General features: G+C 38.7%; 1 protein-coding gene across 1 annotated transcript in view; it reads right to left on the reverse strand.

Moving 5' to 3' along the window:
- grm6a (glutamate receptor, metabotropic 6a) overlaps positions 1-25,194 on the reverse strand; it is a 67,305-nt gene that overhangs the window by 14,155 nt on the left and 27,956 nt on the right. Inside the window, exons 3-9 of the mRNA XM_052094377.1 lie at positions 22,816-23,032; positions 22,217-22,352; positions 14,889-15,043; positions 14,652-14,792; positions 12,624-12,824; positions 4,915-5,054; positions 1,718-2,341 (exon numbers count right to left, since the gene is read on the reverse strand). Of these exons, the coding sequence (XP_051950337.1) occupies positions 1,718-2,341; positions 4,915-5,054; positions 12,624-12,824; positions 14,652-14,792; positions 14,889-15,043; positions 22,217-22,352; positions 22,816-23,032 (1,614 nt within the window). The remainder of the gene's footprint in view (positions 1-1,717; positions 2,342-4,914; positions 5,055-12,623; positions 12,825-14,651; positions 14,793-14,888; positions 15,044-22,216; positions 22,353-22,815; positions 23,033-25,194) is intronic.

A 25,194-nucleotide genomic window follows, 5' to 3' on the forward strand; every position in this document is an offset into this window, starting at 1 on the left:
GAGATAAATATATAGTTTGCATTTGCTGCGTGCTTCATAGCTGTTTTTTTTCCGACAATGTCTGCTCATACATTTTAGAGCTCCTTGGCTCTAAAATGTGCAAAAATAATGAGTATTGCATGTTCTGTTTGTAGCAGATTTCTACTTCACTTTGTAGCATGAGGCATATACAGACTACATATTTATTTAATTATATAGCAGCCTTTTACAGTTTGATAATCACACTTGGTCACGTAGTGACCTGCTTTTCAGGAATTGAGAAGCTACCATAAAAACACACAGAAACAGAAAGGGCTTCAAAATAAAAGCTTCAAACAAAATTAAAGCTCAATTTAAATGGAAAACAGTATGACAGAAATAGATCACTTCTGTAGTAACGGTTTGTAATATTTACTGTAATAATACTACTACAGATAATAATAATTATAACAATAAATCAGTTGTAATTGTATTATATTTAAGCTATATCTCACATCGTTATGCAGCACTTTTTTTCATAAAAATAATCCCAAAGCTGCATTTTGGATTGTGCTGTGAGGTTCTGTATAAAAGCACTTAATTTGATAAAAAATGATTGTTCTATTTTCATTTGATTCAAGTTTTAATGATTTAATTTATTTCAACACCATTTGGATGAATTGTTATTAAATAAAATATTGATATGAATATAGAAAAAAAAAACAGGTATCAGACTCGGTATTAGCAAAAATGGAAGTATCGGTACTTGTACTCCTTCTAAATAAAAAAGATAACGGGACATCCCTAGTAAACAGTTTAATCAAGACATATTTTAACATTTTCAACATTTTATAAAACATTTTCAAGAGCATGTTCAGAAAGATTCTCATTGCTGCAACACACAAAACCCAGGCCAAAAATCTTGAATATTTTGAAAAATAATTCAAATTGACTCTCAACTTTACATGTCAACATTAATTGTAAAATTGCTAATTACTCACCAAATTTGTTTAAAAATAAAGACACTTTTGTATTGTGCATTTTTCTGTTTATTCTTATATTTCTAATGGCTGATATAGTGTAAGAATTAATAATACGATTTTATTGTTAATATTTTCTTCTATATCTAATTTCTTAAGGTATTCGTACATGTTTCAGTAAGCTGCGATAATGAGAATTATTTATATTTTATGACTAAAAACCTACTCAAAAAATGTAAGACCATCTCTACTCTTTCTCTCACACATACCTGTATAACTAATCAAACCTCTTACACAATTATATTAATAATCTAAGATAAAACATGAAATACGTTTGTAATCTTTATGCGCACTGTGAAGTTTCAAAATAACTTTAATATAGGAATCCTCACTGCCATGGCACAAATTTCGTTTCATGACTTATGTTAACAGGTGTAATCGTGATCAAGTTAAGCTTTTTGATTTCTGATTTGCAATTTCCGCAGTTTATAAATTGTTCCTACGTACTTTAAAAATGTCTTTTGCGAAATACACCTGATAAAAATGCTTTGCAATGTCATGCCTCATTCAAGTTTTACCACTTGATTTATGCAAATGTTTCACACAAATCACATAATTCACGGATATCTCAGATTCAGATTCCTTCAGTAATGCTTGTCTGAGTGAGCAACAGTGGCCAAGGGGCACTAGGGATAGAATGGATCATGCAGGAAACATGATGGCTTAAAATAAAAAATAAATGGCTTCAAGCCTTTAATAAACAGCTATTCCATACTCACCTGTACTGAGATTAGTACGAAGGTAATTGCAAGTTGCGAAGTGGGGCTGATAAATTTCGGCGGTGTGACGGACTTCTTGCCTTGCTCGAAGATGCGGTAAATGCGATTGGTCTTGGTGAGCATGGCGGAGTACGTAATGCTCATTCCCAAACCGAGCAACATCCTTCGAAACGCACACACCACCGTTCCCGGCTCTGCGATCATGAGGAAGGTGATGAGGTAGATAAGGAAGATACCCGTTAGGAGTACGTAGCTAAGCTCACGTCCTGCAGCTCTCACTATGGGCGTATCGTTGAAGCGGATGAAGGTGATGATTATGGACAGGGTGGCCAGGATGCCCAGAATGGCTAGGAACAGAGGGATAATGGCCCAGGGCGAATGCCACTCCAGTTTGATGATGGGAGTGGGTCGGCAGGCCGTGCGGTTGGGTGTTGGCCGCATGTTGAAAGGGCACATCTCACAGTTGAACTCATCGGCTTGAAACTGATACCCGTCACAGAGCTCACAGTGCCAACAGCACGGAACACCCTTCACCATCTTCTTTCTCTCGCCCGAGTGGCACGGAAAGCTGCACACGGAATCTGGAATCACGCGGGAGCCACCGGTCCACTGCATCTCTTCCACCTGATGAAACAGGACAAATATAAAAAAAAGGCCCACAAACTCAGAGATATTCGAAATTAGCTTCAAACAGCTAATGAACATTAGAAGGGACCAAATATTTGAGGCCACTAGTGATAACACTGTGTAACAAGTGGTTCCTGGGTATTAAGTGTTATTTCCTAATTGCTTATGCCTCAGAAGTATAGAAAATGGCTATTATTCCCCACAAACTTTGCTTTTGTGACAAGGACAGAGATTTTTTTAAATGAACCTATTTCCAATGAGAAAACGGGCAAATTTGTGTCTTTTCGTTCACATAAAGTCAGAAAAAAACAACATATGCATCCAAATTATTATGTATTTATACTATAGTAATACACAAATGACTACAAAAGATTTAGAAGTGAGTAGTATGATTATACTGTAAATCACTTTCACGAATCAGCCCCTAAATGTAGTCTCCCATCATGCTCTCGTTATACTGTCCTTGGTAGCGGTGTTCAAAGTCTAGTATATCCTGATGGAAGCGCTCGCCTTGCTCCTCCAAGTACGCTCGCATATTCTCAAGTTGAGCATCAAGGATATTGACTTTGAGGGATTTCAGAGGTGGAGCTGAGGAGAGAAACCCATACTACCCCAACCAAAAAGACCTCAATGACTTGATTAGTGATCTTGGTCTCACCAAGTCCAATGCCAAGCTTTTGACATCTAGGCTCAAGCGGTGCAACTAGTTGGATGAAATTGTGCAAGTCGCAGATCAGGAAGTGTCACCAACTTTTTTCCAGCTTCTTCACCCGTCAAGATGGGCTCTGCTTCTGCCACAATGAGACCAGTCTGTTTGAGGCAATCGGAATCACCTGTAACCAGAATGAGTGGCACCTCTTCACTGACAGCTCATCCAGGAGCCTCAAAGCCGTGCTGCTCCATGATGGTAACAAGTAACTGTCTCTTCCCCTGGCTCACCCAGTGCCTCAAAGAGTATTACAACAGCATCAAGACCTTGCTGGACACCTTGAAGTATGATGCGAATGGCTGGGAGGTCATAGAAGACTTAAAAATGGTGGCATTCCTGATGGGTCTCCAAGGCGGTTTTACCAAGTTTCCCTGCTATCTTTGCCTTTGGGACAGCAGGGACATTAAGGCGCACTACCACAGGTGGGACTAGCCACAGTGGACCGAGTTCTCTGTGGGGAGGAACAACGTCAAGTGGGAGCCACTGGTGGACCCCCGGGTGGTGCTAATGCCACCACAGCACATCAAATTGGGCCTTATGAAACAATTTGTCAGAGCTCTAGATAAGGAGTCGGCAGCCTTCAAGTACCCTCAAGACTTCTTCCTTAAGAAGAATGTCAAAGCCGGTGTCTTCATCAGACCACAGATAAAGAAGATCCTTGAGTGCAATGAATTCCCCAATAAGCTCACTAGTAAGGAGAAAGAGGTTTGGAACAGATTTGTCGCAGTGGTTCGGGGCTTCCTGGGCAATCACAAAACCGAAAACTATGTGGAGCTGGTAGAGGCTCTGGTGAAGAACTACAGCACAATGGGCTGTAGGATGTCCCTTAAAGTCCATATCATTGATGCTCATCTTGATAAATTCAAGGAGAACATGGGAGCATACTTGGAGGAGCAAGGCGAGCACTTCCAAGCACAACGCCCCTACCAAGGACAGTATAACGAGAGCATGATGGGAGACTACATTTGGGGGCTGATTTGTGAAAGTGATTTAAAGTATTATCGTAAATCTCAAAAAACTGCTCATGTGTAGGTAAGATTATAACAGAGAGCATTTTTCATAGAATTTCATAGCCATAATGCAGAACACACATAAATAAAGGGGTGAGAACATACCACATTCACAATGGAGAACACACACACACAAACACACACACACACACACAGAAATTAAAGGGTGAGACAATAATACTTATCACACACCAAGCATGCTCACACACGCTCACACGCTCACACACACACACACACACACACACACACACACACACACACACACACACACATGTTGTGTTTCCATGTTTTATGGGGACTTTCCATAGACATAATGGTTTTTATACTGTACAAACTTTATATTCTATCCCCTAATCCTAACCCTACCCCTAAACCTAACCCTCACAGAAAACGTTCTGCATTTTTACATTTTCAAAAAACATAATTTAGTATGATTTATAAGCTGTTTTCCTCATGGGAACCGACAAAATGTCCCCACAAGGTCAAAAAGTTCGGGTTTTACTATCCTTATGGGGACATTTGGTCCCCACAAAGTGATAAATACACGCTCACACACACACACACACACACACACACACACACACACACACACACACACACACACACACACACACACACACACACACGGGTGGGAGCTGCACTTTTAGTGTTCATTCTTGTTGTTTTTATTGTCATTTTGTATTAATTTATTCTATTGAGTTATTGAATTGGGATGTTTGAAATAAATGATAGGTAACAAAAATCTTACTCTTAAGTCTTCTATTTGTAACCCATATGCACCCATAATAAACAGAGTATAAGAGTATAAGAGCTCAATAAAAAGTACTAATGTACAATTTAAGTCACTTTACGTTGAGTCGTAGGTTATTGGTCCACTGGCCAATGACTCTGTATCCTGGACTGGTGGTGTTGGTCATCTGGTACTGAAAGATGTCATAGCGACCAGGAGCGTCACCATTTTCATTAAACAGAACCGCAGTGCCAGCGCTACCTGATAATCACAAGAGAAACTGGATTCATATTACATAAGCAAAAAATACGACAACACAATATCATAATTTGCTTAAAACTGTAGTTTAATTTTGAAGCCTTTGCACCTTTATTGAACATTTTAATATGCTTGATAAATAAGCAATCGTAGATTCCCAACTCAAAAAGATTAAACACTGTGGTGCTATCAAAATACTTCTCTGCTAGTTAGAGCAGTGTGACATGTCACATCTGGCATGGCACGAGGGTGAGTAAATGATGAGAGAATTTTCATTTTTGGGTGAATTATCCCTTTAAAAATGTTGTTGACCATAACCATATGTAAATGTGATGTCAGGTTCCCAACATGCAATGCAGCATGAGAGCAAATTGTGAATTGATGTCTTATTGTTTGCTTTTTATTGTGATATTTGCACTGGTGGTGCTGAGTTTGTTGTCCCTTGTGGATCCATGTGGATGCATCTATTTCCATAAATATGATTGTTGAGTGTCACCGTCACTGTGGTTTGTCTGCTGTTCTCTCCTATTTCTGAGACTACAAGCTGAGAGCTTGTTATACTTACAACAACCGCCGTTTGGCAAAAATTCAGACGTGGTCAAAATTAAGTTGTTACAATGTAATTAAATGATGTCTTTGACAAATTATTATCTAGGTGATGTATTTATATCTTGAGATTGCTAAGAGCATGACCACAGTCAGAGGTATCATAAGGAGATGACAGGTGCTTAAAACCCTGATAACCCCTCTTCTTGTCAGCTCTTCTCCATTAGACTCCTCAACATCTTCACTCCGCTCTACAGCCATCTGTCATCAAGACGCCCCATTCATGCATACTTAAACCTGTTGAATATTACATGCTATCTGGTTTTAGTCTATGATTAGATTGTAAAAGGAATATCGCAATGCACTACAGCAGGGGTTCTTAAACTTACTCGGCCAAAAACTCTCAACCTGCAGGTACATGGTCATCTTAAAATGACTCGAAACTTTGAACTTGCCCACATAACGGTGTCTGTCTCTCTATCTGTCTGTGTGTCTGTCTGTCTGTCTATCTATCTGACCATCCGTCTGTCCGTCCGTCTGCCTGTCTGTCTGCCTGTCTGTCTGTCTGTCTGCGTGACATCTCTGGCCACATCAAAATGCAACTGTGTAGCGTGGCTGAATTGGGAATTTCTGTTATCCGACAGCAGAATCATCTGTCAAACTATATATGCCCTCTCAAGACCCCACATCGTCACGACAATTTATAGCGTACATTTTCCTGTGGATGACCGCTCGCTGCACGGGGAAAAAGGTGGCATTCATGGCTATCGAGGGGCTACACAGTGTTTTTATGCTGTATTTAATGCTGTATTGTAGGGTACTTCATTGTACCAACAATGGATGAAGAAATGTTCATCAACCAGGAAAAAATCAATCAATCAATCTGTCTGTCTGTCTGTTTGTCTGTCTGTCTGTCTGTCTGTCTGTCTGTCTGTCTGTCTATCCATCCTTCTGTTTGTCTGTCTGTCTACTATCTATCTATCTATCTATCTATCTATCTATCTATCTATCTATCTATCTATCTATCTATCTATCCTTCTGTTTGTCTGTCTGTCTACTATCTATCTATCTATCTATCTATCTATCTATCTATCTATCTATCTATCTATCTATCTATCTATCTATCTATCTATCTATCCTTCTGTTTGTCTGTCTGTCTACTATCTATCTATCTATCTATCTATCTATCTATCTATCTATCTATCTATCATCTGTCTGTCTGTCCGTCCATCCATCCGTCTGTCTGTCTATCTCTGTCTACCAATCACTGAGGGCAATTTAAAAGAGCACGCTCATAATACATGTCATCCATAGCAACAAGGTCAACTCCGCCTTACTCTTATTTTAAGCTTCTTAGTAAAACTTGCTCCCAGCAGTTTTGTGAGTACGTTTTAAGCAAAAACTCCTAGCTAGGAATGCTTAGGAGAACTCCTAGTGGTAAGATAAAAATCCTTGTGAATACGGGCCTTGGTATAGGAGTACAACAATACTTATCGTATTGTATTTGAGAACTTTCCAATCTGTATGATGTTATGACCATGTGTTTGACAGTACGGTGGAGTAAATAATCATATTTCAAAAGTAATGAAAAATAAACACTTTTGCATTTATCAGCAGCTCTGGGATAGAGAATCAAGGGGGAGACATCTGTATAATATTCAAAAACAGGTTGGTGCTGAGAAGGTTAAATATGGCAACAGACGAAAGGATGTTATTTGTTTGACTGCGTATTGGAAATTCTGGATTAAACCATAATTTGTAGCAAGATTCTAGTGACTATGGAAACTGTGGTCAACCAGAGACAGTAGAGAATGTACTTCTAAACTGCGATGCATATAAAAGAGAACGATTTCAACAAATTCAAGCACAAGATCAATGTGAATCAACAATATTTCAAGAATATTCACTCCAGGTCCTTTTAAGTAATGGCCCAAAGCAATCAAGAATTTCTGATCAATCATTAGAAAGAGACAACACTGGATTTAGGAAATATATATTTTTTGATATTAACAAATTATTGCTTCGAAAACCAGATTACACAAACAGAACATACACACACAGAATGAAATGATAACATTATATGTCCCTCCCCCTGAACATACACCCCACAATCCTGCATAACCTGGAGGGTGTCCAATAGAAACGTTGTAATATCTTAAATGACATAAGGCGAACCCTTGCATCTCTGGACATGATCATAAAATTTTTCATAATCCTTCCCCACACCTCATCTTCCAATATCAAATATTTTTCCCATAAACTCTTAAGAGATGTTAACACCCTATCCCCAAGACTCTGGATCAATAAGGAATAATACGCTAAAGCTTCATGACCTTTTCTAAAAGCAGCAAGCACCACCTCAAGGGTATCTACCTCTTTAGGGGGCTGCGTACTACTCCCAAAGGTGGTACAGAATAGATGGCACAACTGTAAGTACCTGAAGAATCGAGATCTGGTAAAATGTTTGCATAAAACTTTGAACCATATTTTCAAAGGATCACAACACTCCACTCTCATATAAGTCACCAAGCGTATTAACCCCCCTCACAATCCACTCTGTCCAGCAGAAAGGGGACTTATTAATACCTAATTTTGGGTTCAGCCATATGCTCGAAGTAACATTTAAATAAATGTCCGAATTAAACACTCTGGACACTTTTGTCCATACCGCGTGCAAATGCGAGATAATGGGGTGTAACTTCACTTCTCCGGTTAGTTTGCTAGAAAGGCTTTGCAATGGGGGGCAAGAACTTCCTGTTTAATACAAAACCAGGGAGGGGCTCTCTCAGGAGGAAGTGACCAATGAGCCAAATGTCTGAGACCGAATGCATAATAATAAAACTAAATCTTGGGTAGGCTTTGCCCACCTTTGTCAATCGCCCTATGTAACTTACTGAAGTGTAATCTGGGAGATTTACCATTCCAAATGAAGGACTTCGCTATGTTATCAAATTGCTTGAAACAAGATAGGGGGACATCTATAGGGAGAGATTGCAGCAGGTAGATGAATTTTGGAATACAATTAATTTTAATAACATTAACCTTCCCAGTCATAGATAAATGTTATGAGGCCCTCCTTCCCACATTGCTCAAGAAACTTTTTATTAAAGGGTTAAAATTAACTCTAGCTAAATCACACAAATGTGCTGGGAATAAAATACCCAAATACTTAATGCCCTGTTTGGGCCACTGGAAGGCGCCTGGTTTAAAAGTTGTTACCAGGCAGTAAGCTGTCAGAGCCAAAGCTTCGGATTAAGACCAATTCACTCTGTATCCTGAGAATTTAGAGAAGGAATTAATAATTATGTGGAGGCAAGGCATAGATCTAGTAGGTTAGAGACAAATAATAAAATATCATCTGCGTAAAGCAAAAGCTTAAGCGCCACACCTCCCACCACCACCCTTGGAAAATCATCCTCCTTCCTTATCATGGCTGCTAATGGTTCAAGGCCAAAACAGAACAATAAGGGGGGAAAAGGGCAATCCTGCAACCCAGGATTCATTCATTTGAACCGCAGCTACCAGATGTCTATAAAGTAACTTAATCCACCCAATAAAAGTATTTCCGAGCAGAGTGAACCCGTGCATCTTAAAAAGATCATCCCATTCTACTATATCAAATGCCTTTTTGGCATCAAGTGAGATGACAGCGACCGGAGACTTATTGTTCGCCACTGCCCACATGACATTAATGAAACACCTAACGTTATCAGAAGAGTTACGGCCCTGAATAAACCCCACCAGATCTATATGTATAAGAGTTGTTAGAAATTAATCGGCTAGCCAAAATTTCGGACAATATTTGAACGTCTAGCTCGATCAGGGAAATTGGACGGTAACCCTTACACTCGCTTGGATCTTGTCCTTTTTAAGAATCAGACTGATCCGGGCTTGTGTCATGGTTGGAGGAAGCTTTCCATTCTTTAATGATTCTGTATAAACTTCTAGCAAAAGTGGAGCCAGATCTGTAGTATAGGATCTAAAATACTGAGCGACAAAGCCATCAAAGCCCCGGAGCCTTGCCTGTAGGCAAGGCCTTAATTACCTAGCCAAGCTCCTCCAAGGTTATCTCAGAATCAAGAGAATTTCTTTGCTCAGTCCTCAGTTTAGGGAGATCTAATGGTTCCACAAAGTTTCTAATGTCCTCTTCAGTAGACAAAGACATGGAACTATAAAGATCAAGATAGGATTCTTTAAAAGCATTATTAATATCAATGGTCGAGGTAAATATTTCACCACTAGCAGAAACCCAGACATCCCCCAGAACCAAACAAACAGAAAAAGGAAAAATGTGTGCATTAACCCCACGCACGACAGCGACAACTGGTGTCCGTGCCTCCAAACACAAACAGTCCATGCAAGCCTACGAGAACCCCTATGACAGCTTTGTAACCAGATTGCTCAAGTCCGGTGTTTCTATACAAATTTTGTGAGACAGAATTTCACAGCAAAAAATTATCTATAAAACAAACTTCAGCCAATAGGCAGAATAAGCACAAAGAGCATATAGATTAATCCATAAAACTGTCCTGAAGGTGTGACACACTACAAAATAAACTCCAGCCACTAGGCAGAACCAGCACAAAAAGAGCGTGCAGATTACTCAAACAGTCAAGCAAATGTTCTGTGAGCCAGTCCACTCAGTTGCAACGTGAGTACAATAAGATGACTGACTCACTCCACTGACTTTATGAAGGACTTTGCTTGCTGTGGGCGTGTGAATGTTTTAAGACCATCCTTAGCATATATTCTCAATTTGGCCAGGAATATCAATGCTAAAGCGACCTTCCATTGATGTAAAAATGTCTTTCATTCCTTGAATCGATCACATTTCTCTCTTCTGGGACCAAGAAAATGCTGTGGTTCTTCCAGGATAGCCTTCCTTTACTCCTCACCTCGCGTAACACAAGATCTTTATCGCATGATCTCAGAAATGTGAAGTTTTGAATTCTTAGACATATGAATAATTCCTAGAACAGTGTGTATCAAATCTCACCGGTTTATGTCATTAAAAGTATTAATACTAGCAAAGTGCACAGAGCTCGCCGTTCACATGTCCGATCCTCGCATTGGTGTCACGTGACCTCCCAGGAAATGTATATTTTACTACTTTCTATACATTTTTTTTTTTTTACGCTGAACAATTTTTACATTTACATTATTGTTACATTGTCTTTCTGCAGCTTCTTTATCCTTTACATATTTTAACATTAATGTAAATATTTCAATATGTCTTATTTCTATGAGGGTTGCAATTGTTGGCTATGTATGACATCTGAGTGTATTAAACCTGAATACAAATTAAACAAAATTTACAACTGCTTTTTTGCCATTTATTTGACAAAATATGACAATATTGCATTACATATAGGGCTTAGTAATGTTAAGGCTGTTATCTGGCTGATATATGAGGATTTTGGCATAGCTGGGGTTTAATTATGGCTGCTTTCTTTGGATGTATGATTGGTATAAGAAAGTTATGGCAGAGTTGTGGTGTGACAGCAGCAAATTGTTTGGCTGTTTTCTGGCTGATGTCTGGGGAATCTGGCACAGTTGTGGTCCAATTATGGCTGCATGCTGGGGGGACAGGAGAAGTGTGACTGAGTTTTGACCTCTTTCTGGGGTGGATACAGCTTGCATTCAGTAAGTAGCTTTTGGGCAATTTTTGACCATCATTCCATCCTGTATGTGGGGCAAACTCACAGGCAGAATGCAGCCAGATCCGGGCCAAGGTAATTTTGCTATCTGGGTAGATCGAACAATATCTAGTGTGGTTTGATATAATTTAAATAAATGGGATAAGATAAATAAACTTAATTTAACATATATTCCCCGAAAACAAGTCTTATTTGTTCATCAGATCACTACTTGCAACACATAATTGTACTTCTGATGAAGGATGAGGATTTTCCCTTTCCTGGTTTCCTCTTTACAGGAAGAAAGCGAACGTCATTTGAAATTCTGGGGTGAAAATAAGGGATTATTTTCAGGAATTGTTTTCCTGCACAATAATGCATATTGCTTGTTCAGCCGAATCCCTCCAGGCCAGCTCTCAACAATTTTTTTTTTAAATGACAAGTTACACTGAAAGAGGTGTGTGTGTGTGTGTGTGTGTGTGTGTGTGTGTGTGTGTGTGTGTGTGTGTGTGTGTGTGTGTGTGTGTGTGTGTGTGTGTGTGTGTGTGTGTTGGGCTTTAATGGGAATTCTTTCATGGAAAGATTCAGAACCTCAGAGCAAAGGTGGATTTACTTGCCAGAGATTTGAATGAGTGGATAAGGCAGAAAGACCAAGAAATTACAAACTATATTTGTACTGAACTACCAGACCACACCTGTAATATCAAGCCAAATTTATAGTCAGCGTGAAATCAAATTTGACCAGATTTACTTTTTTTAGTAGACATTCTTTGTCTTTTCGTGTACAATTCATCTCCACTAAAGCTAACGGAGATGTGCAACATTGCTCAAAGTTAATTAAAAATGTTGCTATGCACTTGTTTTGGTCAGATCATTAAACAGCACATAGTTTTTCTATTATTCAAGAGGATTCGTTAATAGATTTGAAACATTTATTTGTGCTTTTACAAATTAGGTATTTGGCTTCAGGCACACCCATTTACGGCGGAGGGGCAGATCTTAAATGTAAAACGTACATTTTAGTCTTTTCCTCATACAATGCTATTTTTAAAGGTACTTCATGTTTTTTCTTTGAATGAATGTCATGAAGAATGAAAGTCATACAGGTTTGGAATTACACGAGAGTGTCACATCTAGTGTTCATGTTTTGTGTTTATGCCTTTTATTATGAAAAGTAGACACATGAACATGAGGGAACAGGATAAATCACATGACATGGAATTATTTCCTTTGGTCATACCAAATGTTCCTGAGGCAAAACAAAAGCAATCTCTATGGGGCTTGGTTTGATCCTTTGAACTCAGACGACTGGCATCCAACCTGATGCCATTACTGATGCCAGTCAGGTCTTGTGTTTTGGTGATGATGATCTTGTGTGATGTTGACTCACCATTGAAGTTGACGGAGCGGATGTAGTTAAGCAGCAAGCGTCCCTCCACCGGGTCCATCTTTTCACACATGCCTGTGATTCCTGGGCAAAGATCCTGATGCATGTTGTGCAACGCGTGAGCCATGGCATAAACTGCATCAATTACAAACTGCACCTTTCCCTCCTGCTCATAATAGGAATCGCGAATGATCCGTTCTTCTCCTACAAAAGAGAGAAGAAATGGGTAAAATGAATACAAAGAGATAGTTACAAGTTTTTAAAAGAATGGTTCACCAAAAAATGAAAATATCTGTCAAACTACAAAAAGGACAAAAAATTCAAAGAATACAATGAAATTATGATTAAAATAGTCCCCATGACTATATGCTCTATATTCTACACTGATTAGCCAAAACATTATGACCACCTGGCTAATATGCTGTTGGTCCTCCACATGCCGCCAAACAGCGCTGACCCACCAAGGGATGGACTCTACAAGACCCCTGAAAGTGTGGTATCTGGCACCAAGACATAAGCACCAGATCCAGAAGTCATGTAAGTTGCAAGGTGGAGCCACCATGGATTGAACTTGTTGGTCCAGGACATCCCACAGATGCTCGATTGGATTGAGATCTGGGGAATTTGGAGGCCAGGGCAACACCTTGAATCATGTTCTTCAAACCATTCCAGAACAATGTGTGCAGTGTGGCAGGGCGCATTATCCAGCCGAAAGAGGCCACTGCCATCAGGGAATACCATGAAGGGGTGTACCTGGTTTGCAGCGATGTTTAGGTAGGTGGCACGTGTCAAATTGGCATCCCGGACCCAGGGTTTTCCAGCAGAACATTGCCCAGAGCATTAAACTCCATCCACCGACTTGTCATCTTCCCATAGTGCATCCTGGTGCCATCACTTACCCAGGTAAACGGTGCACATGTACACAGCCGTCCACGTGATGTAAAGGAAAATGGGACTCACTGGACCAGGCGACCTTCTTCCACTGCTCCAAGGTCCAGTTCCAATGCTCGCATGCCCATTGTATGCACTTTTGATGGTGGACAGGGGTCACCATGGGCACTCTGACTGGTCTGTGGCCACGCAGCCTCATCCGCAGTAGGGTGCGATTCACTGTGTGTTGTGACACATTTCTATCGTAACCATCATTACATTTTCTGTGACTTGTGCCACAGTAGAGATTATGTCGGTTCATACAAGATGGGATAGCCTTCGTTGCCCTCGTGCATCAATGAGCCTTGGGTGCCCAACACCATGTTGCCGGTTTGTGGTTTGTCCCTCCTCGGACCACTGTTGGTAGGTCTCACCACTGGTGACCGAGAGCACCCCACAAGCCTTGCCTTTTCAGAGATGCTCTGACCCAGTCGTCTGGCCATAACAATTTGGATATGGTCAAAGTCGCTCAAGTCTGTACTCCTGCCCATTTCTCCTGCATTCAACACGTTGACTACGAGAACTGATTGTTCGCTCACCATCTAATCTACCCAGACCATGACATGTTGCCCTGTTAGGAGAAGATCATTGTTATTCACTTCACCTGTGAGTGGTCATAATGTTTTGGCTCATATGATGGGTTTTTTTTAGGAACATGACACAATTAAAGTCGTTATGCACTGAAAATATCTCCTCGGATGCAGCTCTCAAATGCCATTCTCTATTCTGCATTTTACAAGTGACGTGTTACATTTGGTTATGACATATGAAATAAACATTCGCCTTCGGCATTAATGACGTCAAACCTGGTTCGGCGCCTCAATGTTCTACTTTTTAATGTAAACTCGGATATGAATGATATTTCAGAGCTTGGCATCAAAAAACTTGTAAAATTGCATTTATAGCTTGACATACATGGTCACTATGTCATTGTATTGACAAGAGCTGCATGAATATTCATTACAAATTCTAAATAAATTATTGTGTTCTCCACAGAAAAAAATAACAGTAAAAAAAAAAGACAGGATTTAATTTTATGAGTGAATCATCCCTTCTTAACCTGCAAAAGTCTTCTCTCTCTTACCTATCAGAAGCTCTCACCTGTGCACTTCTTCTTTTCCGGATCGATTTTGATACCTGGACGTGTCAGTTTGCACCTAAAGTCGTCCTCCCAGAATTCAGCGAACCAGATATTTCTACGGTTGTTCTCCAGGGATCGAGTGGTGAAGTACTGGTCAAACCCTTAGCAAAAAGTGGAGGAATGGCCCATTTCTCAGAGTTAGAACTCAAGAGTATGATGCGCACAGTTTTTAGGATGTAACTCTATGTATTGCAAACCTTCAATAGATGCTCTTTTGGGTAGGATGGTGACGGCACCCTCAGCCACGTCTTCCTGGTCCAAGATTGGAGAGCTTTTGGCACCCCAGCTGTCTGATCCAACAAACTTGAAGTGACCAGTCAGATTGGAAATCCTTGCAGCCTCCAGAACCTGCCTGGAAAAGCAACAGCAGAATTAGGCTTGGAAACTAAAATGTTGTCATAATTTTCTCACCATCATGTTGTTCCAAACCTGCATGACTCTATTTTTTTATGGAACGTTAAAGGAGATGTTAGGCAGAATGTTTGTGTTCCACAAAAATAAAAACAGTCAGTATGGGTGTGGAACAACACAAAGGTTTGACACAAAGGTTTGATGGCAAAATGTTTACTTTTGGGTGAATATTGTTGACTACAATCTACTGTATGTAAAAGGTTCTATAAGTGATTTTTCACCATTTTGTCTGCTACCATTTTGCTTACTCTATAATATTTATTAGAATATTTCAGCTCTGTCAGTCCATACAATGCAAGTGAATGGTGACCAGAACTTTGAAGGTCCAAAAAGCATATAAAGGCAGCATAAAATTAATCCATATGACTCCAGTGGTTAAATCTGTCTTCAGAAGCGATATGATAGTTGTGGGTGAGAAACAGATCAATATTTACGTACACATTTTTTTTAAACTATAAATCTCCACTTTCGCTTTCACATTTTTAATCTTTTGTTTATGGGCGATTAGCATACTTTGTGGGCAGGGATGTGAATTTATTGTAAAAAAAAAAAAAGGGCTTAGCTAATCTAAATTAGCTTGACAAAAAACAGTGCCTTACAAACCTTCCAGTGAGCAAGCCAAAAGTAACAGTGACAGGATATAAATCTAAAATATAAACATTTTGATTTCCTTGATACATTCATACAAAGTTTTACCTCAAACTGTGATTGTGTAACCTATCCACATACATGAATATATGTACATTTGTTGATGTAATGTACATGTTAAAACGTCTCTAGCAAAAAAGTTCTCACAAATTCTGTTAAAATAGATTTAGTTACAGTGGTGCAAAACTAAGCTATAATGAATCAAGCTTTTAATTTATGCATTTGATTTGAGCCACTGAAGTCACGACTGACAATTCACGCAGTGCTGGCATCAGCTCTTGTTCACAAGAGTTTACTTCCTCAGGAGCATTTCAAAAAGCTTTTCAGCAGGAGCCATATGGATTAGAGACTGTGACACCTAAACACATAGTGGCAAACTGACACACGTCAGTGTAGACGCAGATAGCAAGTATTGTCTCTATTGCAGCTTTTGAATTAATGAGGTCAAATGTGGATGTTGTCAAATAAAATTATGAAAGCAAACATGGTTTTAGGTTAAAAATCACATGAATGTATAGGGTTTTGCTGTGTGAAAAATACATTTTTATAAGTACAAATATCCATGTAGTCTCTCAATTATGAGATATGAGATCATTTAAGTTGTATGCCACCTTTTAAAATCATTTAATGTCAAGTACCCATCTGCTCTTATCATCTATGGAAAGTTTGTCTTTGCTCAAAGACATAAAATACTTGAGACTATGATAAAGAATCAAGTTTATTTTGGGTAGATTTCACACTATAACACATTCGCTCCTCACAGCTGACAATTCCCAGGCAGTTTTAGCACTTCCTAAATATTTTCCCCATGTATTTCACTGTGACCGGTGTCATAATCAAATTAATGTGAAATAATCCCCAGGGGGTAACTGTTTGTTATCGCGATTAGTGGCGGATTTAGGCATGGGCGACATGGGCAGTCGCCCAGGGTGTCATCTTGCGGGGGTCAGTGCAAAGTAGGTTCTAGCTTGTTTGGTGCCCTGGGTGAAATGCACTTCATCGCACCCCCAAAGTTGTTGACCAGGGTGGGGGTGGGGGGTATTGTGCCGCCTCCTCAAAGCTGTTGACCAGGGGAGGGGGTGCCGCCACCTCAAAGTTGTTGACCGGGGGGGCAAGATTGCCAATGTCGCCCATGCCTAAATCCGCCCCTGCTATTATGTGTAACATATTATCTAAAAGTCATTAAATGTTGTATTTACAAAGTTATATTGACAGACATAAAAGGATTTTCTAGGATTTCTACTCAGGCAGTGAATATTGCACTTATTCAAAGTTCTATGAGTCAATGGAATCGCTAGAAATCGCTGTGACGTCAGATACGCACCCATTTTCACAGGTGGACTCATTTGATTATGACACTGGCAGGCAAATGGAAGAATCAGTAGAAAAACAAAGCATATAATGAAGTCTGTACTTCAACATAACATAGTTGCATAGAGATAATAGACATAAATGTTCTTCAATGGTTCTTGGCAACACCTTACAACACAAGTACATAAATCATGTTTTAAACACCAACAAAATGAAAAGGTTCTCCTCTGAAATCATTTTTCCTCTATAGACAATCTAGATTTTCTCTGTAACTCTTTATAATAACTTTCATTTTGAACTTTAACTAACATTACTACATTATATTATGCATATATAATATATACACTAAATTATAATGCTTAAGAGATCATCAATTAATAGTTAAAATGTCTTTAAAAATGTTAAGTTTTATATCTTCTCCATGGACCTTTGGTTGAAAAATCAATCATATTGGAACCCTTTTAATATTGAGGCCATGATTTCCTTTCCTGATTCGTTGGACAACAGCCAATTTCATTTATATGCAAACACGAGAGCATGTGTGTTGCATTGCATATCAAAAGCAAAGGATCCCATTTTGTCTTATCAGTACATCAAAGACTGTTTCCCATAATCTCATTCTGACTAGGTTTACAACACCACAAGATGACCGAGGCTGTTCTCCACTCACATTTTGTGGTTTTGTATTTTGTATTTGATCTATTCTGTTGAACAAATCTTCCCTAAATATCATGAAGAACTAGATGTGCTTGGTGCCGTGGTGTTAACGGGTGTTGGGAGGTTGCAAGAGTGTTGCTAGGTGGTTGCAAAGGTGTTCTGAATGGTTGCTTATTATTTTTATATGTATAGCACTTTTCACAACATACATCGTTTCAAAGCAGCTTTAAAGAAAATCATGCATTAAAAAGAGGGCTCATTGTGTAGTTTGATTAAATATGATTGTAAATTGTGTATACAAATTAAATAATTAATTATTTAGAACCCATGTGAGCAAGCTGGAGGCGACTGTGGCAAGGAACACAAGACCATAAGATGTTGGTTAATGGTGTCACGGCCCTGTCTCTCTGTCAGTCTGGGTTTTGGTCTGACAGCTCATTTGTCTGTTGTGTTTTATGTCTGGAGTATGATGTCTGGGTTCTGACTTCCTGTCTAGTTCGGTTCCGGTCTACGTCGGGACCAGGACATTCATACTCTTTGTCTGTCTCTCGCGGTCGTGAGTTGTCTTCATGTTTGTGCTGAGGTTTGATCACTCCGGTAAGGTGTCGGCTCTGTGTGTGTGTGTGTGTGTGTGTGTGGCCGAACTCTCACTAGTTTCTCGTCTTGTTTGTCAATTGGCATGGGTGTATATCACCTCATTGTCTTGGCTATGTGCACTCATGCCAATCGGATGTTTTACCTGCTTGTGAGAGAACGCGGCTTCGTTATTGTTTCTGTAGCGCCGCGTGCTTCTCGACCTGATGTCACACACCGCCTCCTTATTTGCTCATCATTGTTTCATAAGTTACGCCTGCCCTCGTTTAACCCACTTGTTTTCAATGCCAGTTCATCTTGTTCTCTAGTCAGTTCTGCATGTGTGCTTGTATCCCGTTCACCCTGATTACCTTCCTGTTCCTGTGTGGTCCAGGTGGTCCTGTTTCCCCTCAGCCATTCCCCTATTAATAAGTATTTTTGGTTTTGAACTCTGCGTTTGGGTCCTTACCTCTCCCCAAACCTGTGATAAATGGAGAAAAATAACCTTGGGAGAAACCAGGCTCACTGTGGGGGCCAGTTCCCCTCTGGCTAACCAGCATCAATATTATGCCAATACTAGTTATTTATATGCAGTGCAGGCCATGGTTTAAGATTAGTAAAGTGTAAAGGTCCAGTGTTTAAAAAAAAAAAAAAAAAAAAATTATGAACTGGAATATTAATGACTAATGTCTTTTAAGTCAATCGTTGTGTCCGATGTCGTACGTCTTACTGTTAAAAAGTAATAGACTTGCATCTTTAACAAGCTGCATGATTTGAGGTATCAGATTTCTCATTTTATGCAAAAAGTAAAATATCTCATAACAGTTTGTGAGTAAAGCAGTGTTTCCATCCCTTGTGCTTAATCCCTTGTACTTCCATGGAAAATTATGCCAATGGAATCCACTGCTCTTTAATTTAATGTAATAAATTAACTCTGGTTAAGAATGAACAGACAAAACACACAGAACTAATAGTAGGGAATCTTTTTGATGACAGGCATTGGCTCCAGCTCAACTGAGATGCATTGTAATGATGTTCGCCCAAAGGTTAGTGCAGTTATGGTAAGTGAATTATTCAGTCACATGACTTGAGAAAAATTTGCTTAAATTTTTTGATGCGCAAGAAATATATTCGGAACTTATACAATGTTACCATTGTAGTTTAAGTGCAAGCTTTCTTACCGAAAATAAAAAATGTATGCACCTCAAGCAAACATATTCGTTTTGACAGCAGATATTTGCACTGTGCAAGTAGTAAAAGATGCTATTTACACTAATTCACTACTGTTTTCCTGAGAAATAGGTCTTTTAAGACATTTAAGACAGGTCTTTAAGACATTTCACAACCACGTCTTTTTTCAGAGCAAAGTGTAAAAGTCTAAATTTAGTTTCTGCATTTGCAGTTTGGATATTCCACCAGCAGATGGCAATGAAATTCATATCCAAACTCTAAAATATCGTGGAACATCTAATTATGTCCGAGAAATTTTCTGAAACATACATTTATTAGAGTTGTGTTAGACTAAAAATGGCATGGTTTATATTTCTATTATTAATGTTTATATTTACAATTGTATTTATCTAATTTGTATTGGTATTTTTCCACTTGTTGTCATAGAGTGATTAAGTCATTGCAAAAGGGGCCGGTGGAAGATGTTGAAGAGTTAAATTTTGGGATTTGGTATGATTTTTTTTAACCTCTTCGTTATTTTGATTAGATTTTGTTTAGTGTCATTTGAATTTAGAAATATTATTGGTTAAATTTTTTTTGTTAATTACATTTTTAAATATCTAAATCGACCGGTAAAAGTGTGTTCGGATAAAATCACTGTTAATACTAGCCATGATTTGTGTGTCATTAGATGAAAATGAATAATAATACTTGCATTCTCTAATTTAATGTAGAATAAATCCAATCACTGTCATAGAAATATGCCTGCAATACTTTTGTTACTGCACAAAAGAGGTAATTACATTTTCTATTCCTCTAATTTATTGCATACAGTCAGTTTTTACACTACAAACTTCTTATGAATGTTCTGTCTTTATTTATATCGCTGGTGGTTGAGGGAATGGAATATATAATAGAATGCAGACGCTGCAATTACCGGAGAAGAACCTGAGCTAATTAAATTGCACTTGACCCAGCCCAATTAGCATTTTGCGCACATAATTTCACCAAACTCACATACGCCTAGACTTAGCCAGGCTTGCACGAAAATACCAAAGCTTTATGGCCATGCCTACTGACTTTGTGTTTGTGACTTACTGCATACCGCTGTGTTTAGTGCTAACACCTTTAAAATAAGGCCCATGCAGCATATTTAGAGTCCCATAGACATCCTACACCAAACCCTACCCCAAAACATTCCCTTACAAAAGTTACCATGGATTTACTACAGTAACCATAGTATCACCATGGTATTTTGTTGAAAAATCATAGTAACCAAAACATTAAACATGGTTACTATGCTAAGACCATATTACTATTGTAACCCCATGGTTAACTGCATTAATAAATATGGCTTCTGCCAAAAAGCATGGTTACCACAATATTACTATATTAAAACCATGTTTAATCTTATCCGGATCATCTCCCCGACCTGCACCATGAGGAATTCAACCTTTATATTTTTTGTATCCTGTTCACCCTGATCACTCTCCTGTTCCTGTGTGGTCTGGGTGGTCCTGTTTCCCCTCTGACATTCCCCTCTGGGTTTTCCCTCTCAAGATTAATTTTAGTTTTAAGTTTAATTAAAGGGAAATATTAAGAATGGAGACAGAAAACAGGATGGGAAAAAGTGGGTCAAAAGGGGGAATTGAACCTGAGTCTTCACAAAAAACACATTTCCACACAGTCATTACACCCCTCGCCACTGCAGCATCACCAGGGTTGCCGTGTGGCAGGTGCTATTTACACCTAGTGTAATAATTTGGGAGTATTATTCACATCTTGATGTTTCCATCCAGAATTATGCGATATCCCAAAATGTGCTAATGATGTCAGTAGAACCAATGAGAGCTCTGCACTGAAGTTTAATAGTTAGGAGTAGGGATTTTAGTGATACAACACTTTGTGAACACTACTAATAAAAGTTAGGTCAATTATATAAAATAATCCACATGTGCCCTTTTTGCAGTGAACCATTATCGATTCTGTGACAACATCAGTCTGTGCACAGCCACACATGGAATAAGCATTGTTCCAGACAAAAGTATTAATAACGAAAGAAAGAAATATGAAAAAAAAAAAGGCAAAAGCCGTTAGTGCACACCTATTTTGTATCTTTTACAAGACAAAACCTCAAAATCCAGAATCTAAATATAAAACTGCTTAGAGCATATAACACCACATATAAACAGCTGTTTCAGCGATTTATTCATTTTTTCTTTTCATCTTATGGGAATACTCTGGGTTAAATACAACTGCCACATCTGTGGCCTACCATCAGTTACAATGATGTTGTAATAATGTATCAGGGTTCCTAGAAAATTCCAGACTTGTAAAAGTCATGAAAATAAGATAAATCTAAATTTCTATAGTGAATAAGATGTTTTCTAGCTATGCTCTGTGCTACAACACTTCATTAGCTAGAAATTGCTCTCTGTGAGTGCAATCTCTATTAATGTTCTTTTAAAAAACCTAATGCAGTAATCCTAATGACTTTAAAACATCATGGAAATTCCTTGGTCAAAAGGTGTGGGAACCCTGCGGTCCACTTTCACTGTATGGGAAAGAGCAGCATCGACATTCTGCTAAACCTCTGCTAAAAAAGAACATCCTACAGGTTTAAAACAACATGAGGGGGGTGTAAAGTTCTTTATTTTTTATTTGGTGAACTATCCCTTAAAAGATTAATTTAACCCGAGATATTCACGAGAGATCTTCATTATCAAACATACATTAAGCTATATAATTCACTTACTTGATGTCATCCTCGTGGGCGAAGATGATAACCCCTCGGGCGTTAGGGGTCTCCATTAATCTCTTAATGATCTTGTCAAACTCTCCTGGTTTGGGCTCTCGTGGGATCTTCAAAGACTGTGCGATGCACAGACCGCCTTTGTCAGAGACAAGAGACAGACAGAAATTTTTCTCTCCCCGAATGTGACTCACTTTCTCTTTATATTAATGACCACCATGAAGTTTTGGCAGCAGATGGGTATAAATGCATACAGCTGTCCCAGTCATATTCATCTTTGGAACTTTTTGAAATATAGAATATTAATGGAACGTCTATATAATTGTCATACTGTATGCAGTGCTGCTTAAAAAAGACTGCTTTACATCGAAATGCTTTCGAGCCATGCCCACACTAATACATTTTCGGTTTCCTAGCATAATAGTTTTCTAAAGTATGTGGTACTAGAGAGCGTGTTTTGGGTGGAGGAAAATGCAGTTGCAGTGTAGATGGGAGGTGTAAATGTAGCGAAATCAATACATGTTCAATCGAAAATGCATTGGTGTGGAAGTGGCCTCAGAACATCATAATCCAAAGTTTTTGAAACTGTACGGTGACTGTACCTGCCTCTCGAGAGATCTGAACGAAAGCATCTACTCCGCTTTCCCCATAATTCCCCTCTGATGCTAAAGTGGACACATAGTTCCAGCCCATCGCCTTGACAATGTCCACCATAGCTTGGGCCTGGTAGGAGTCTGGTGGTACCACCCGTGAAAAGAAGTCATATCGGTTGTTGTCGCTTAACTCAGGCGCTGTGGAAGCATAACTGATCTGAGGGATCTGAAAGGAAAAGAGAGGAGATTGAGACAAAAACCTCTTTAATACAAGTCCCTCCACATGCCAGCCAACTTGGTAACACACCTGGGCATCTATTTCCAGTCACGCAAGTAAAGCTCCAATTAGGAAACATTTTAATTTCCAAAACTGTTTGCCAAGCTTACATTTCAACATTTTAAATTACCAATACAATTTGGAAAAACATTATGTCATAAAATATACTTTATTTTTTAGATCAAATCAAAAACTTGAACGTGAATGGTGACCAACATTTTTAACTTTCAAAAAGCAAATGAAGGCAGCATTAAATTAATCCATAATCCCTGTCTTCTGGAGCAATCCAATTGGTTTTGGGATAAATCTTGGCATCATCAGTCTCCTTGTCGATCATGATTTCAAGCTTGATTACACCTCCAAGCACCATCTAGCACTCTGCGCATCCGTCAAGCACTAGGAAGTGTAATTGAGCTTGAAATAATGATCCACAAGGAGTCGTAGAGATATATATTGGAAAATGAGTTACATTTTGGAGGGTTTTTCTCACCCAAAACCGATTGGATCGCTTTTGAAGACATGGATTAAACCTGGAGTTTTATGGATTACTTTTGTGCTGCCCATATGTGCTTTTTGGAGCTTCAAAGTTTTGGTCACATTCACTTGCATTGTATGGACCTACAGAGCTGAGATATTCTTCTAAAAATATTTGTTTGTGTTCAGCAGATGTAAGAAAGTCATACACATCTGGGATGGCATGAGGATGAGTAGATGATGAGAGAATTATCATTTTTGGGTGAACTATCCCTTTAAGGGTCAGATCAAGTAGAAATGGCACCTTTAAGTAACAACCGTATTTAGTACGATTCACCCAGTACTTATTTCCATGTAATATGGCTTCAGAAGACTCTATATAGTCTACAATCATATAGACCACTTCTTATAGCTTGACAGACATGGTCGCTATGAATTGAATTTCTCTTTTTTTTTTTTTTTTTTTTTTTATGTAAGAATAAAAGAATATGGGTTTGGAACAACATGAGTAAATAAAGACAGAATTTTTGTTTTTGTTTTTGTTTTGGAAACTATCCCTTTAAATAATACAAAGAACAGTGACATTCAATTTACAGCCATGGACTAATAATAACACCTGCTTCAACAATGCAGTGTGAGCTGGAACCGCTGTATATTTCTACAAATAACACATTACAAAAAGGCCCACGGAAGCTGTAACAGAACTGTCACGCTGAATTTATAGAGTAAACTGTGGTACATTTTACTGCACCCCCTTTGGGGGAACAGTTCTGATTCATCACTTGTCTGATTCCCCAGCTGGACAGGATACAGGATCAGACAGAGGTATTTAATATTCTGCACTAGTTCATGCACATCAGGACTCTATAACAGGAATGTTCATTACCACTCCACAGAGACGACACGATCCAAATCCAATCTTTTAATCACAGTAATGGCTCCTGTCTGCCCCTGATCTGTGTCCATGCATGTAACAGAAGCCCTAATTTCTTTTACACGCATGTAGTAAGTAATACGAGTTTGTGTGTGAATATTGATATTTGTGTGCATGTCCATCCCAAAAAAAAAACTCAACATCAATTATTACTTTTTAATAATTATTTTTAATATTATTTTTTCTCCTTCACACAAATTAATTTAAATGGAAAACACATTTTTATTAAGTATCCTTCTCAGATGTTTCTCCACACAAAATCGATCTCTTTAATTTCACGTGTCTGAGTTTCAGAAGGAATCTCAAATATATCTCAAACTGTGCTCAGATTTGAAATATCAATATGAAAGCAAATATTATTGATAAAATTCTTCCAAAACCAAATTATCGGAGTTATGCTACCCACATTAATTCATATCTCTAAACACTTACTGTGTGTCAACTATTTTGTCATTGGTGTCTGTTTATTTATTTACGGAGTATAAGCGAAAACATCTGAGACAATGTCAATACTTCAATGAAACATAATTGAGAACTCCATTAAGTCCCCGGAGCTATAAAAGAGGAACCTCTGAAGAATAAAATGTTCCTCTGGGTGTCTATCTACTGCCTGTCCTTTTCTCCAGCAACCAATCAATTCTGAAATCACTATTAGTTTTCCTTAAATGACCTGAGTACAGTTCAAATGAAGTTTGAGTCAACT

This window comes from Xyrauchen texanus, chromosome 27 (genome assembly GCF_025860055.1).
Source record: "Xyrauchen texanus isolate HMW12.3.18 chromosome 27, RBS_HiC_50CHRs, whole genome shotgun sequence".
NCBI classification, from domain to species: domain Eukaryota; kingdom Metazoa; phylum Chordata; class Actinopteri; order Cypriniformes; family Catostomidae; genus Xyrauchen; species Xyrauchen texanus.